General features: G+C 34.2%; 1 protein-coding gene and 1 long non-coding RNA gene across 20 annotated transcripts in view; one reads left to right on the forward strand and one right to left on the reverse strand.

The window, feature by feature from the left end:
* Nucleotides 1-633: 633 nt before the first annotated feature.
* LOC148661388 (uncharacterized) lies at nucleotides 634-10,646 on the reverse strand. Its single transcript, XR_015939525.1, has 3 exons — nucleotides 10,509-10,646; nucleotides 1,459-1,550; nucleotides 634-987 (listed from the first exon to the last, which is right to left on the reverse strand). It is a non-coding gene; the product is annotated as an uncharacterized LOC148661388 (long non-coding RNA).
* Nucleotides 3,958-16,437, forward strand: part of ebf3a (EBF transcription factor 3a) — a 97,704-nt gene continuing 85,224 nt past the window's right edge. For 3 of the 19 annotated variants that reach the window (XM_088635051.1, XM_088635065.1, XM_088635053.1), the window contains exons 1-4: nucleotides 11,806-12,754; nucleotides 13,019-13,175; nucleotides 13,550-13,613; nucleotides 14,293-14,348. In XM_088635051.1, coding sequence (XP_088491177.1) covers nucleotides 12,621-12,754; nucleotides 13,019-13,175; nucleotides 13,550-13,613; nucleotides 14,293-14,348 — 411 coding nt within the window. In that variant the 5' untranslated portion in view covers nucleotides 11,806-12,620. Of the gene's footprint in view, nucleotides 4,086-11,804; nucleotides 12,755-13,018; nucleotides 13,176-13,549; nucleotides 13,614-14,292; nucleotides 14,349-16,437 lie in introns of those variants that run through there. The other 16 variants (XM_088635059.1, XM_088635068.1, XM_088635052.1 and 13 more) reach the window with 15 other exon arrangements.

Genomic DNA, 16,437 nt, shown 5'->3' on the forward strand with positions numbered 1-16,437 from the left:
TAACTTTAATATGCTATTATTGGATAAAAAATAGTGCTGTCTTAATTAATTTTAAAAGTGTAAGTTATTTGTGGTTCCAATTTAAACCATGAGATTGTGGTGCACTGAATGCCAAGAATTTGAGTTTACTAAATGATATTCAACAACAAAGGAAAAAGCTCTTCTTAAACATGAAGTGAACTATTGAGGACTATTTAAGTTTTGTTTCCATAGCTGCTTCTCTCTGTGGTATAATAATAAAACTGTAGTGAATTACACCATCTTGCCTTTTTTTTCATCTCTGTAAACTATTCACTTATTGATTTATAATGACAACAAAGACATTGTATTTAACTTGGAACTCAATATTGCAGAGGAATTGAGCCAACCCAATGAATATAAATCCAAATGGCCAATCTACCATTTATGTCTGTTCATGTTTCTAACCCATCAGCTCAGTACTGTTTGGTTTGGAAAACCCTAGGCCTGAGGCATTACAATGCTTGTTGTGACTATTAAATGTTTACTTTCAGTTTTGTATTTCCATTTTTAGTTGCCTTACTAAATGTGCTCATTTGTTTTGGGGTTTATTCACCAGTATTCAATTTACAATTAATACTCAGACGATCTGTATTATGACAAAAGAAAACCAGAGTTAGTAGATAGGATTTTATTCAGTGGAGCTACAGTGTTCAATTTGAGTACAATTACTCAGGCTTGTACAGTATATGCAAGCATCTTTCATAGACTTAACACATACGTTTTCAGGCAGGGCTATAAAATGGGTAGTTTAGAAAAATAAAAGCTTTGACAAAAAATATTGGTGTATCCAATGCTTATAACACAAAGAACAAAAATTAGTTTCATGTACTTTTCTAACAATGTTCTGTCAAATACAGTGTCTTGTACTTCCAACTTCAAATGAATTAGGAGCTTCAGATTCTGAAAATTTATTTTCACTCTTTACCTTAATCCAGCAGAGACTCTGCTTCATTCTCATTTCAAGCCCTATAGGGACAACACCCATGTCAAGAAGGATCATTGTAATATGTCTTGTTCTGTGTTGTGTAAATATCAAAGGTAACAGGAACTGAAATTATTTGAAACTATCACAGCTAAAAATTGATTGTCTTCCTATGTTTACGTAACCAGATTTACTCTCAAAACACAAACTGTCAAATTCCAAAATGTTAACAAATGCATTGCTAAAAAGGATTGTTTTGACTTTCAGAAATGAATTGTTTAAGATACAATGTATACTTTTTACATTGTGCTTTTTTATGTTTAAGGAAAAGTAACACTTCCTATCTTGTATCTTCCTCATCATACAATGTATACTTTTTTTCATTCAGATTCCTTCACAGTTCCCTTTACAAAGCCTATATATTTCTACTTGTAAATGTATCTCCAAAATCAGCAACATTAAACTACCCATTAGAGTGTTATCAAAATCTCCCATGCACTAATATAAGGTCTTACCTGTTGCTTTTTAATGGTTCTTTGACTGTTCTGGCCACACAGACATGTCGTCCGAGTTGGGACCTTGCACACCTGGGTTCAGTCTTCACTCTCTGTTTTGAATATAGAATAAGGGAAGACAATATATCTGTATGGCTATACCTCTGCAATGGGAATGGAACATGGGACATATCAAAGCACATAAAACAGTTTTTCACAAATTACATCTTTACAGCTCTCAGTGCGATGCAATATAATCTACAGAGTGGTCATTGTCTTGTGTAAAGCAGTGTGTTCACCTTTCCTTTGCATGTATTGTCCAAAACAGCACAGTGGAACTGAAAGGCACTTGACGTTGGAGAGACTTTCTAAGCAGTGGCCAAAGCAAAAGTGTAAAGGGACAATTTAGCTTTTCAGGGCACCTGAGTTTCTATTTCCCTAAGGGCGGTAGAACCAGCACACCTAAGCACTTAAGTCATCAAAACCTTTAAGGGAGAAATGATATTCTGTTTTCATTTGCCTCTGAGATCTTCTTGACCCCTTTCATTTCAGTTTGTGCTGTGGTTATATTCTATCACAATATATCAAAGTGCATCATTTGAAACATGAAAAGGATAATGGTGTAATCATGAATCATGTCTACCGTGGAATTGAGTTATTTGTAAATTGTCCACATTGTAAAATTAGGAAATTACCTTAAATTCAATATACAATATTAGCATGATTAAGCTCCAACTGCATGTAGGCTAGTACATATACAGTGACAGTCTTATTGAAATTAATGTAGAGCAAATGGCTTACTCCTGTTTTATTCAAATGTGTTTCTTTCTCACAGCAGAGGGGGCAATTGTAGAATAGCATTACATAGATACAGCATATGGTCACATCCATTTGTTCTAAAATTTGCCTTGATAATTACCAGTAAGTTCATTACTTTAACATTTTAAGTATTGTAACTGGCATATTGCAGTGGTAGACTCATTTGTGATTCCAAATCTTTTGTGCATTGCATGCATTTTTTTTCTTGAAAAGATTCCAGACTCAATGCAATAGTTTTATTAAGTTAATTTATGAAACAAAAACATAACAGATCTTTGCCATAGTATAGCAATTTGTGCATATTCCTGGCATGGCACAATGGTAATGAATGACTGCCAGCATCATTAGATGGCATAATTGCTATAGTATGGAAAACACATTTTAATTAGGTCTGGGGATACACTGAGGTTTCAGTGCTCTACAGATAATATTTATATACCTCCTTCAAACCTAGATGTTTTTTTTTTTATTTCCACAAATAGAAGTCTTCAGTTCTGTGTGCCTGACAAGGCTCAGGGAACATGGAGCAAGTTTTCTTGTGATTTTGTTTTTCTTAGTCCCTAGTGAAAACTACTGCCACATTTTAACTTGAACTCCAGGTCACATGATACATGAACTATCACCTCTTGACCCCATTTCCAATAGGTCTGTGAGCTGGGGAATTCAGTGTTGTGGCACAAAGACAGTTACTTAAGGAAGTGGGTCACAATTTCAGTCAACATGGCTCACATTCTCTCATATTCTTGACACTTTTCACTAAAATATTTAACCTTCAGTACTTCAGGAGTTGACATTACATTTTGTATGTTTTGAGGATATGACCTTTTCTATCATGGTGCCTTTGCTTATCCTTATTCAGAAGGAAAGAAAAATAGCTAAAAGGTATTGAAAGCTACAAAGGAAACATTTTTATTGTGTGACTATAGGTGGGATGTTAATACAATTAAAACTGTATACCTGTCAATGATGTTAATACAAATAAGAACTTTTAAAACAATAGATGTATTTTAAGTATAGCACTAATCTTTTTTTTTAATCTACATTGATCTTGGTCCAAGGGTGTAGTTTCCAGTGGGATGTTTGTCATCTCTTCCCTTTCTGTCATTAACACACTTAACTTAGAGCATAAAGCTTGCGTACACAAGAATAAACTTTTTAACTATTAATTGACATTGTGTGAACAGTTGGCAACAGTTGGATCCATTAGAAGTGTAACGTTTTTGTACAGCCTATACTAAGGGACTGGGACTGACCAAGAAAGTGACAGAATTTTATTGAAATGGTTGCATTTAACACATTTTGATAGTGACTTATTTTAATTTACAAAAGGAACTGCACATTAGGCTCCTGTGGGCAATGTTCCTAGGTGATGTTAAGCTCCAGAAAGTACAAATATAAAAATGTGCATATTGGTTTTATAGCAATTTAATGGCGTTCTCATTAAATGGCGCAGTCGATAAAGTCACGTTTTAAAAACAGAATATCTTAGTCTGTCCAAAATTCTTGCAGCTCCTGTTCACCTCCTCTTATCAAAAGAAACTGAAAACATGTAGCCTATTTCTACATTGCATTTAGCCCCTGGAGTAACTACGAAAGCGCCTGCGCGATGGCGCTGTTTGTACATCCCTGTACTCCGCTGAGCTTTCCTTACACTGTCACAAGGTAAGTACTGTATTGTATTAAATACACAAATCACAGAATCCTTTTTCCCCGCTACAACAAACACTACATTTACGATTCGGAAAGCGTATTTTTTGTTGATTTTGTATAATTTTATTTTTTCAATTCTTTTAAATTATCTAACAAATAGGACATCGGACATAAAACAGGTAAGAAGCGGAATTTTAATGTCCCATTTAAAGCAACTTAGTATTTGGACGTAAGTCTGTGTCTCTCGTTTCAGTCGATCTTTTAATGCTCCATTAACAAGAACATTGTATTTTAATATAATTATATTACAAGTATTGTAAATGTCACTACATTAAAACTACCCACCTGTAATGAGTAATGTTTTACTTGATAGTCAAAAATAAAAAAAGTAAACAGCAGTTGTTTTTTTTTTCATTATTAAACCAAATGTATTAATTGACTTTGTTGATTCGTTATCTGGCTATATGTGATATATATATATACGGATGCATAAAGTTTTTAATATGCATAATTATGGTAATAGATTAATTTATGTAAAAGTGATGCCAATCTTAATGGTTCGCAGACGTGATAAATACGCAAAAACATTATTTTATGCTTTAAAACGCGGTTTATTTCGTGATACCCGCTTACTGTAGAGTGTGCTGAATATGCACTCTTAAATTGCGCCGTTTCGAATAATCGTAGATTTATCTTTTGTGTCAGAAATAGAAATCATATTTTAAAATCCTTAATTACGCAGTATGGAGGGTATAATGTGTACTAGGTGAACACCAAGTTTTCTTATTTTAAAGTATGACAATGGTTTATGTTTTATAGTAATAGGCCTAATAAATATTTGTTAAATGACTAATACACTGGTTGATTGTGAAAAGGTCATGACGACTTTCTTGTTGTTATTTCTTGTTTTCGCTATTAATCATATTGTTTATTATATTGTCAACATTCCATGAAAAATACAATATAAATGCAGGGATTTATTTTATGGTTGTGTTTAAAGCTGTAAGCAGACCGAACAGCTGAATGCAAGTTTCTTGTAAAATGATTTTTCCCTCAGCTGGAAGGTTTCTGTGATTCCTGTAGGTGGGGCAATATCACCACAGAAAAGCAGGCAAATGAAAGAAGAAACGTAGTTTACCACTATACCTACAAACACCACTTTTATTGAGACATAATGGACCTTAATGCAAAGCATTGAAGATAGGTTTTAATCTTAACTGCTATATGAACGTGTGTGAAATTATATTACGCGGCTCTTATACAATATTATTCAATAGAACAAAGCAGTATAAGTGTGTAATAGAGTGGTCATAATTTCGACACTATCTATAAATATATGTAAAGAATATTTCTTTTAGGTGCATTGAGTTAATTATTTAATAGTTTGAAAGCCTAAAATGTATCCTTAGGCTATGTGTGTCTTACAATCTATATCTCATTTTTGAAACAGGTGGGAGACTTTAAAAGACCTTAATGATCGGAATAAACTTGGTAAACAATCTATCATTTTTTCACTTTTGACCGTTAATAAAAAAGAAGAGCATGGTACGTAGACATATTATTTTCAGTTTCAATTTCACTATATATTTTACATGTTAATAGTCTGGAAGAGGTCTCAGTTTCTTTATTCATTTCTTTCTCCCTCTTTATATCAGTATCGCCCCGGGCTACGCTCTGGGCACCCACGCCGCCCAGCAGATTTCTCTTCATTTTAATATCCGAATGAAAATGCAAATTATACGGCGACCGGGTCTTTTAGTGTAGCTTGGCGGTGCACTTGTTTCGTGGGATTTGACAGAAAAATGATTCAAGAAAATATTGTAAATGAATTGTCGTTCAGATTCTTAAACGTGTTTCTTATTTCAATACCACTATTATTTTTCTTAAGAATATTTTATATTTATGCATTTGTTGTCTTTACTCAAACTATAAGAATAATTAAAATACCGTGTAAAATTATTTAACTGAACAAAAAACATGTGTGAAAAAGGAAAGTATCTTATATGTGTTCATCCAAATGAGTCCTCTCGGGAATGCCATACATTTATTTAGTTGTTTGGGAACTTTTAGATTATTGTACTATATTAGTCGTATTAAGGTAAAGTCAACACAAGATGAAATTGAAAGGTAGTGCCTAATCTTCCAGTAAACTTCGGTTAAAACGATTTTCCCGAGGATTTATCGTTTATCGCGTTTTATAGGCTATAGAAAGACGTTAACTGCTGTGGTTCATTAAGGTCTGTGAGATAAATGGTTAGAAATACCATGCAAAAGCTCATTTGGATGGGTTAAATATATTTATAAACAATTATAGAAAAAGCCCACAGGTCTACATTCTGTCTTATTTCATGGTTTGTATTTTTCTTCAATATCCGTCGTGTTCTTGCAAGTTTCAGTTTGTTCCCAATGAATATTTAAACGTTAATAGAAGATTGAATTGTATTAGGACATCTGGACTGACAGTATCAAATGTGACAACAGCGTCCCAGTGGTTGCTGAAATTTCAGAGTTAATTATAACGAAGCATGTTTAATTAAAGCCAATTACAATATCTTAAATTATCTGATCGATCCCAGTGTATACAATGTCGGTGTTTTCTTCTAATAAATACGGGGATATGGGAATGATATCTTGTACTGCACAACTTTACTACCGAATCTGTCTGCCAAGATACACATTATATAACATAGTCGCGAAATGTTCTCCAAAGATCTGCTTGTTTGATTTTGATCTATTTTCCATGCATGTGAGTTATTACGTTTAAATGTTTACTTCTACGTTTTTATTCTTTATGTTTTTTAAAAATGAATGTTTTCCTCGTGATTGTGAATTTTGTGCCTTTTTGTTATATATGTTTCAGCAAGCAGAACGCCGATCATTAAACAGGTGCATTTGCCACGCTTTAAAAATACTATGTCCAGTCCTTCATTTACCAAGTGCACATGTATTAATTGGTTTGTGTGTTAATAATATAAATTACAATTCAGTAGAAACCTGTACAAAAATTAGAAAGCAATGCTGGGATCATTATTTGTCTTAAAATATCACGAAGTTTTTGACTGAAAATTATTTTTATTACGTTGTAGTTTCAAGTGTTAATCTTTCAAACTACCTGAGGGCGGCGCTGCTCATCAAACTTAAAATAACATCTCAAGGTGCGCTTTCCATTGAAGTCGAGTTATGCCTGCAGCCCTTGAAAAATCATTGCATTTTGCAGTTTTTACTTTATGATTTTGTTAATATTTTTAGCGCTTTGTAACATGTACTGAAATACAAATCCAATGTGCATTCTATATATTTAAGTGTTTACATTGTATGTATATAGCACAAAATATGCTGTTGCTATAAATGTCATACAGTATATTCCTCTTGATATAATTGTATTTTTTGTATATTTTCTCAAATATATAATACCCTTAACGCAATTTATTATCGGTAAGCTATTGATGAGGGGAACCCTTACGACGGCTTTAAAAATATAGTCTTTCAAAAGACTTGTTTTTAAAGTTGTACCAACAGCAACCAAAACACAATACTAATAAATGTTAATTTTAAGTTTCATCATATGCGTCTATGTTTAAATCGATTGCATAATTTAAACACTGTAAGCTAAATCATCTCAAATACAGAAATGAAATTTAATATTACTTTTAACATGTAAAGTGCATGGTAGATAATGGAAGCTATTTGGGGCTTTAAGTGGGTGAAAGAAAGTAAACACTGTACAGAAAGCATAGCTATACTAGATCGTAAATAAATAATCTCTGTAAACTAAGTTCATATTATCTTAAATGAAATTTTAACATTTACATTGCAAATATCCGAAAATCTGAACGCTGTGTTTCATCTTTAAAATATGAGCGTGGTGACAAAAGCGTCTAATGGAACTTGCGACGTTAAAATAAGATGACATTTTGATGTGTAATACACGTCATTTTTTCAGTAAATTGTTGCCATTAAATAACAACAAAATATCAATAAAACACCCTTCTGTTATTTTGCGTGTGTATCATTACAAAATGGCGTTTTTGTATAATTGTACGATGTCAGTCTTTTTTTGCAATGGCTGACACCCTTGGACTACACATGAAGGGGCTGTCTAGATTGGTAACCAATAGAAAGACCTGGCTAGAGACCTGCCACAACTCTGATTCCCTACAATTTCCAAAACTCCCAGAATCGCATTTTTTCTTAACTCTTGTTTTATCTAATGTTTCTTCTACCCTTTTGAAGAAAATGTTAAGTCTCTCGCATAATTTAACGCGCGCAAAGCATGTTCTTTGGTAATAATAATTACAGAAAACTTGTGAAGATACACTTTTTGAAATCCTTCGAGTAACGCATGAAGAGCGCAATATTTGGAATGTAAGAGTAGACTACGTTTTGATTCTTGAAATGTATAAGCTCCTAGTATGTGAATTGTTTTACAGCTCGTTCTTTCAAATTTGACGTTCATAAGTTAATTTTGCATTCGGACTTGAACTTCAGCATTAGTAGGTTTTGCAGTTGTACTTGACAGGTTATGCGAAAATGGAGAGATACATGAAGGCAGACGTGTTTTAAATGAATAAGTGTTATTTGTGTGTAAAGACGAAGTTGTAGAAAGTTGTCTTTGTAACGTGTGTAATTTTGTAAAACTACGCACGGTTTTGTTTCATCTTGTGTTCCAGCAATCATTGGAAATCAAATTATCTATTGTTTTAATTGCATCTAACCAAAACGGGAATTTTGTGCGACTCCGTATTTACATGAGAAAAGTGAAACTAGTCTTTAAAAAGTCGTAGATTGAATGTAAGATGTGCGTTTTCTAAGTGGCTTTAGGACTATTTATTTTTTCCTCCGTGTAAAAAAAGAACAAAAATATGAGAAAAAATTTTAAACTGTATCTTTAAGCTTTCTTCATGCTCTGGTATGATGTTAGGAGGACAGCTGGGCAATGGCCATCTGACTGACTTTGCCTTGACATCTGGGAGCCCACTGGTGTGTGGCACGCGAATCGGTTGATGTCGCTATTTAAATGCAAATTTGTGGGGGATCATTGAAGCCTCACCCCGTAAATTCACACAAAAGGAACACTTCACACACAATAAGGAGGAGGGTCGTTTCTTCGGGAGGTCTTGGCAACACCAAGCAAATCTTATTCAAACCCACACACCTTCTGCATGACTAGTTTCTCTTTTGTCCAGCATCTACTATTAGCACACTTCTTAAAATAAGATCATACATCACCGGCAGCGACTAAATCCACATTTCGTCATCATGGTTTGTGTAATAGACCGAATTTCAATCTAGTTTTATATAAAAAATTAACTACTCACAAATATTATTACTATTATTATTACTATTATTTTATAACTTTTCGCACTTTATAACCATATATATGAAGAAATTCATTTTGTTCTCTTTTTCGTTAATCTATTACTTAATGAAAGATATTTTCTTAATCACAGAAAGTGGAAAACGTGTTTCTCTCTTTATCTTCACATTTATATACATTGTGTTCACAAAATATCTGTAGGCTAACGGCATGTTAGAAAATAGCTAGGTCCTAGTAAGAACAAAATACATGCAGCGACTGATAACAGATTAGTGATTTTTTTATCAAGTCTAAATAAATTAATAAGTCTTAACTGCAGTACTTATTTGTTTTAATTAAGAGTTCATATGAGAGCTACCTAAATTCTGCGGAAATAAACCGATGTGAACTGTCTTCCTGTTGTGGTATCATTTTAAATTTAGCTTGTAGCTAACAGTATAGTGGAGTCAAGGTAAAAGTTGGTGAATAATAAAGACCGTATTTTCCACGCTTTGGGTCCAGGACCAGATGATCCTAGAAAATGAGCTGAAATACATTCAGGCTCAGCGCCTGTTGTGAAGAGCAGCTGATTCCCCTATTTCTGGCCAGATGGCTTCTGAACACAGATTTGCATTCATTTTCGCCTAATATCTTCCAAAATAGTGGGGCAGCTGCATATGTTGTCAAATAAGGTTTAAAACTCCTTTTTAGGACAGGATCGTTACCTACGTGATGGGTTTGTGGAACTTTTTTCTCGATCCAGTCAACAGTATCAGCTTTAAAAGGATTTGTTTTAAAACCTCCTAATTTGGTAATCAGATTTAAATCGCCTTGGCGCGTGTAATCTGTATTAAAGATACAGTAAATGACATAAAGCAATGTGCAGTTTTTGCTCTGACATTACAAAAAGATTGTAATGCGATGCCAAATTAATCCATATATAGATTCATATATTTCCTCTAAAATGATGGATGGATATAGCGCTACCTATGTTTTTGACTTCTTCAAGTGATTATAAATCAATTACTTCTACACTTTTAAACTTATTTTAAAACTTAACCAAGTGCGCTTTTTTAAATGTCCTCTTATCTTCATTTTATTTAAACAAGAAAGCTTCCATCTGTTTAATGAAATATGAAACATAATAGTTTATTTGCGTGCATTACAAACGGTAATATTATTTTTTTCCCACTATAAGAATATTAAAATTCTGAATACACTGGTAACTTCAATATGTGACGATCTCTTCTAAAGTCTAATCTTATTACCCTCAAATCGTCATAAAATATGATTTTATTATACTTACGTATTTAATTAGACGACCAGGCAATGTAATGGATTTTGAGACCGGGCTAGAGCAACAGCTTTGATAATTCACTTATCTTTGGCAATAGTCATTAACCCCCAACACCAGCAAAATAGATTGCTTTCTAACACATCTCTCTTCTCTTCCTTTCGCCCCCCCAATACCCACCCCCCTTCCCCTCCACCCCCTTTAGTAGAGAGGGCTGAGGGGGTCCCCAGATAACACAAATCGGACTTCGATTTTCACCGATTAATTAAAATATTAACATGCATACCCTGCCAATTGACAAAAAAGCGGAAGCGCTAACTTAAAGGATAAAAAACATCACTCAATGCTATGATTGTCCCAAGTCCCTTTTTTATTATCAAAGACGGCCCGGGTCTTCTCTACAGGAAAGATGGTAGGACAGCCTCTGTGCATCCCCAGAGTCCTCTTCCAGGGAAACATGAAATACTTTCAAATTAATATAAATTAAATACTTACATTAAAATAGCCTAATAAATAATATTTTACAGTATATCGCACTTAGTGGTGACAGCGGGGAAATGGACGAACATCAAAATACAGGATTTAAGCACCTAATATTGAGATTAATACACAACTCTGTATTTACAAAGACAGGAGTCTTCCTAGTTTTTTATGGTGCTTCATGCTTTGCCTACTGTTTATTATTATTCATTTTTCTATCTACAACCCAAATCCATTTAAAATTGAAAAGCAAAAATGTCTTTAAAAACGTAATCTATTGTCACGCATATTTGTCTTGCGTTTTTTTCTTTAGATTTTGCATGTAGAAAATGATTTCCAAAAACCCAATCGTATACCATGGAGAATCATTTTTGAAATATTGATTTGTTATGTATATTATATTTGAACCGGGTATACCCGTACATGAGGGAGTTCATCCATCCAGTATCGAAGTGTCGTGTTGCCTTTACGTGCGTCGAGCCTTGTGTGGTTAAAAATATAAAAATTAAATTTTCACAATAATTTTCAAATGTGACACACAATGAGTAATTACACTTTATTGGTTTAGACCAATTTCAAACTAAATGCCTTATTTGTAATTGTTTTTTATTATTTATTTCAGTCAGTCAATCAATGGTCTTTTGGAATATTTAGAGCTGTCCCTGATTTTGCCTTATGATTAAAATGTTGCCTCTTGCCGTAATGTTATTCTGTTTTTTCACATTGATTATTTATGCTCACACATACCTGCGTAAAGTATTTACAATTACATTTCAGTTCTTGTCCCATAACTTTTTGGTAGACGGGAAATTCGTATTGGCTATGTCTTTTTTTTTCCTTGAGGATTTGTGTTGGTGAATAATAACTTCATTGGATGTTGATTTGAAAAAAAAAATAATCTCACCACATTGTAAGAAAAAGTAGAGCTGGTGTTCTCAGGTTGCAGCTATTAGTCTGTACTCGCCAAGCCGCGCAGCGCTGGTAGGCAGGAATTGTCAGGCTTCCATATTTGGTCAAAGCTACGCCCACAGAGCGTCATATTCTGACAGTGCTGCTCCCGTGGGTTTAGAGTTTTGGCTCCCGGGAAAGGTTCCATTCCTAGGGGATAGAGGGCTGAGTTTTGTATGCTTCCATCCATTCTGCAAGACGCTAAAGGCCCCTCATCAACCTCTCCTGTGTCCGGGAACACCTCCATGGTAATCATTTTTTCGTTTATTTGTCTTTTGGAGCAGGAGCGCCTTGCCAGAAGTGGTCGATTCAGCAGTGTCCTGAAGGTTTTTGATGCTGTTGTAGTAGGATGACACCACATTGAGAGCATCACCAAAACACAAGCAACAAAATATTTCTTTTATTATTATTAAAACAAAAAAAACAAAAAAAAATCCCGCTAGTTGAACTACTTCTCCAACGAAAGGATCACGTTCCAACTAGCTGCTGAAGTACAGTGCTCTCTGTAAATTGTTTATGTCGTGCCAACACAGGACAGATTGAAGAAGGAAGCAAGACTTGAACTGGGTTTTCCTTCTACTGATCACACAAGAGCAAAGTCATCTCTTATCTTCCAATCGCCAAGGAAAAATATTTTGACATTTCCTTAATCCTCATCCCTTTGGTAGGAGCTGGTTTTGCACAAAAACTGTTTTAATGTTTGGGATTCAGGAAAATATACCAAGAGGTGGGACGACAATGAAAGAGGAACCGCTGGGAAGTGGGATGAATCCAGTCCGATCGTGGATGCACACAGCTGGGGTAGTGGATGCTAACACAGCCGCCCAAAGGTATGTATGCCAAATCATCTGATTTTTTAATGTATTTCTCATATCGACCCTAAATCCCCTCAATACTCTGTATCAATTACAATCTCCCCATGCTCCTCTTCAGGTTTTTTCCCTTTCATTACATCATATTACTGTTATAGTGACAAATCAAGAAATCTCTTGTCTCCCAAACGTGCTTCCCCATCTCCAATGTTTTCATCAGCTCCATCTATCTCTAGTGTCTCCAATACTTAACCGAGATGGTCTCTTGTTTTCTCCCCGCAGCGGTGTCGGTTTGGCACGGGCACATTATGAGAAACAACCGCCTTCCAACCTCAGAAAATCCAATTTTTTCCACTTCGTCCTGGCTCTATATGACAGGCAGGGGCAACCCGTGGAGATCGAAAGGACAGCTTTTGTGGACTTTGTGGAGAAGGAGAAAGTAAGCGCTTCTTTGGATTATCACCCAAAACGATTAGATATAATTTTCACTTTGAGATAAACACTAAATGCCATAACGGTACTCTAGAGGTGGCGGAACCACGTGCAGTTTGACTTATAATAACTGCGCTCGACTTTCAGAAGGGGAAAAAACGGAAAAAATCAGTAAATACTGACTAGGATTAATGAATTAAACATTATAAAACATCTAAATTAATAAAATATACATTAGGATTTTGTTTGATGTATGATGAAGTGTGTATGTTTATATGCGATATACACACATTTTACTTGTGTAGTATTTGAAGCAGTTAAATTCGTCACAAGAAGATATATGATTCACTACAAGTAATTATTGATGCTGGTTATTTACAGGAACCAAACAGTGAAAAAACTAACAATGGAATTCATTACAAACTGCAGTTATTGTACAGCAATGGTAAGTGGAATTAAAATATCTAGATTGCAAACTTTTAAGTTTCTAACGGTAAATGAAATAAAAGCTACACAATATGATCGTTAATTTTCTGGTGATATGGATGTTTAAGAAAATACTCAGTATTTGTATATATAATAATCAGTCTTTCAGAACCACGGTACTTGGGGATTATTTGGAGATCAGAAACCAAAATGTAAATTTTTGAAACGTGATTTACCCTTTGGTATTATTTACACACATTTTTCAAGTTATAGTATCTGATAAAAACAGTAATTATTTTGTGGTAGGAAACAAGTTAAATAAAAGTCAGAATCTAAAGTTTTTAGCTTAATTGTTTACGATATCATGAGTTACTCTTGATGACTGCGATTATTTGTAGTAGTGCAAGATAAGTTTTTGTTAGCACACATTACAATACTGTCTATTCAGTCACAAATCGAATTCGTGGTGAATTATCGGTTGTTTATATAACTTAATTTAAACTTTATAAATGTTTTATTTATACAATTTTGTGTGTATTGTTCTTAGTTACCCTTGGGTGCAAGACACATCATTTTTCCCACGCTCATCTAGCATGTGAATGTATTATTAATAATAGAAAAGCTTAAAAACAATAATTGTAACATTTCCTCAAACATTGTCAATATGTTAATTTGACATTTTTAAAATCCCTTTTCAGGTGTTAGAACAGAACAGGATCTTTACGTACGACTAATCGATTCAATGACCAAACAGGTAAGAATTATGGTTATATATCAATTTAACCTTTTGTTTTCTGACTGTTATTAACTTGTAATATCGTAGATGTTTAACCGTCGTGTTAGAATTGCTGTTTTTTTTAAGTTTAAGGAAGAAGTGAACCACAATTATGGAAATATGAAGTTCATATAAAGTGGATTTTTAGATTTTATTAGAAACTAATGAAATAGTTGTGCGGTGATAAACGCAAGGTATTAACAAGGATTAACATGTATGTGGATAATAAGTGTTGGGAGTGTGTGCACTTCATGTGACGTTTACTCACATATTAGCCAATGCATTAAAATACACGGGCTTTTGGGAATTTATACTTAGCAATGTTAGTAAGAGAAACAAATCAGAAAAGCATATCAGGTTAAAAGTTGGTTATCTACCAGTACAAAATCAGCGCTCGACCCCCTTTTCTATAATTCAAGCTGTAAGCTCCAGGGGTCTCCACAACCCGTCCATTTCCTTCAAATCGTCGCTATTTCTTCCCAACCTCTGTCATTCCTTGTACGTAACATAATTATAGGGCAGCGGTTATTGCATTTTAAACTTTACTTTGGCATTTCCAACGAAAGCTATACCCGTGTGAGCTGCGGTTTAAATTGATGTAATTTGGGCTTCGTGTTTTTTTTTTACCTCGCTTATAAAGCCAATAGAAATATTCAACATAATTAATAATCATACAACATAAAATAACACTGCTAAATAATTTCTTGGGGGTTGTATTCAAAATGAATTGATGGAATTAGCGAAAACAGCGATTATGCGATTTTTTAAAACAATAGATGTAAGGGCAACTCACTTATTTCCTTAAAGAACCTTATCAATTTAAACTTGGCATAGCGAGAAACTTCGACTAATTACTCTCCAAATACCGAATAAGAATTGTGATCATCTTAAATTTAACGTGTTATTGTATGCATTTTAGCCCATTACCGGTTACTATGTTAAAAGTTAAATGATTTTGTTTTTTTAAAGATAAGTAGATGTGACAGGCATGCTAAAATCATTCTGGCAAACACCAGAGCATTTTACCCCTCGGTAATTATTTCAATGGCTAGCAGAGAAAAAACCTTTTAGACTGAGGAGGGCCCTTGATTTGACAATGTGTTTTATTTCCTTTGTATACAGGATCTAAATGTTTTCGGAAATCACTGGTGTCTAATTAAGGGACACATATAGATAACTACAGACTACACTTTCACTGAATAGAAAGCTTAAGTGGTGGGGTTTAAATAAGGTTATTATTGTCTTTCATTTACCCACTGTTGTGGCAGCTCGAATACTATTGAAAATGAGAGCGTTTAATCTCCCACTTCATTGACGTAAAAATAGCCCTGTAAATGATCAAAGAGTCAATGGCGCTGAACCGTCAGTTTATGGATTTCTGTATCTGGTGATAAAAAACAAAACAAAAATAAATCACACCAATATAGGAGACCATAGGAGCAGAAGCAGACAGCAGAAGTTATAGGAAACTTTTTTAATCTCCAAAAGATATTACGCCATGTGTAAATGTGTTAATACATTTTAAATATACTGTTTAAAATACGTTTAAGTTAGATGCGGAAACGACAGAATTGGACTTTTGTCTTTTTGTCTAGAACGTAATTAGGTTATGTGATTTGGTTTAATTAATTTTCCTCATTACACCTTAAACTCGTCTACGCATAATGCTAAGCTGCGCGAAACAGGAATAAAAGCGTTTTTCCTTCAAAACCCGTTTTTCTTACTCTTTTTTTAAAATTACAAGTGCTGACTTTTTTTTAATTGAGTGGGTATTTCGTACGCAGGCCTATTTTAGTGCTTTTGAAATACTTTGTTTTTCTTTACGTTACAGGACCGTTATCATTTTCTTTTGGTTTGCTGTTCTAGTTGAATGTAGATGCTATTAGGGTAGTAATTATAGGTTAGAATTTCCAATAGTGGAGCTGGCTTGCTGATGCGCTCAGCTGAGTAGTAAAGCAGCGCGCGCGGGTACACTGTGTACAGTCAGGCACAGTGGAGTTGTTGTACTACAGCAGACAGAAAGAGAGAGGGAGAGAGAGAGAGAGAACTGAAGGCGAGCGCACCTAGA

This window comes from Lepisosteus platostomus, chromosome 6 (assembly GCF_059453375.1).
Source record: "Lepisosteus platostomus isolate fLepPlt1 chromosome 6, fLepPlt1.hap1, whole genome shotgun sequence".
NCBI classification, from domain to species: Eukaryota; Metazoa; Chordata; class Actinopteri; order Semionotiformes; family Lepisosteidae; genus Lepisosteus; species Lepisosteus platostomus.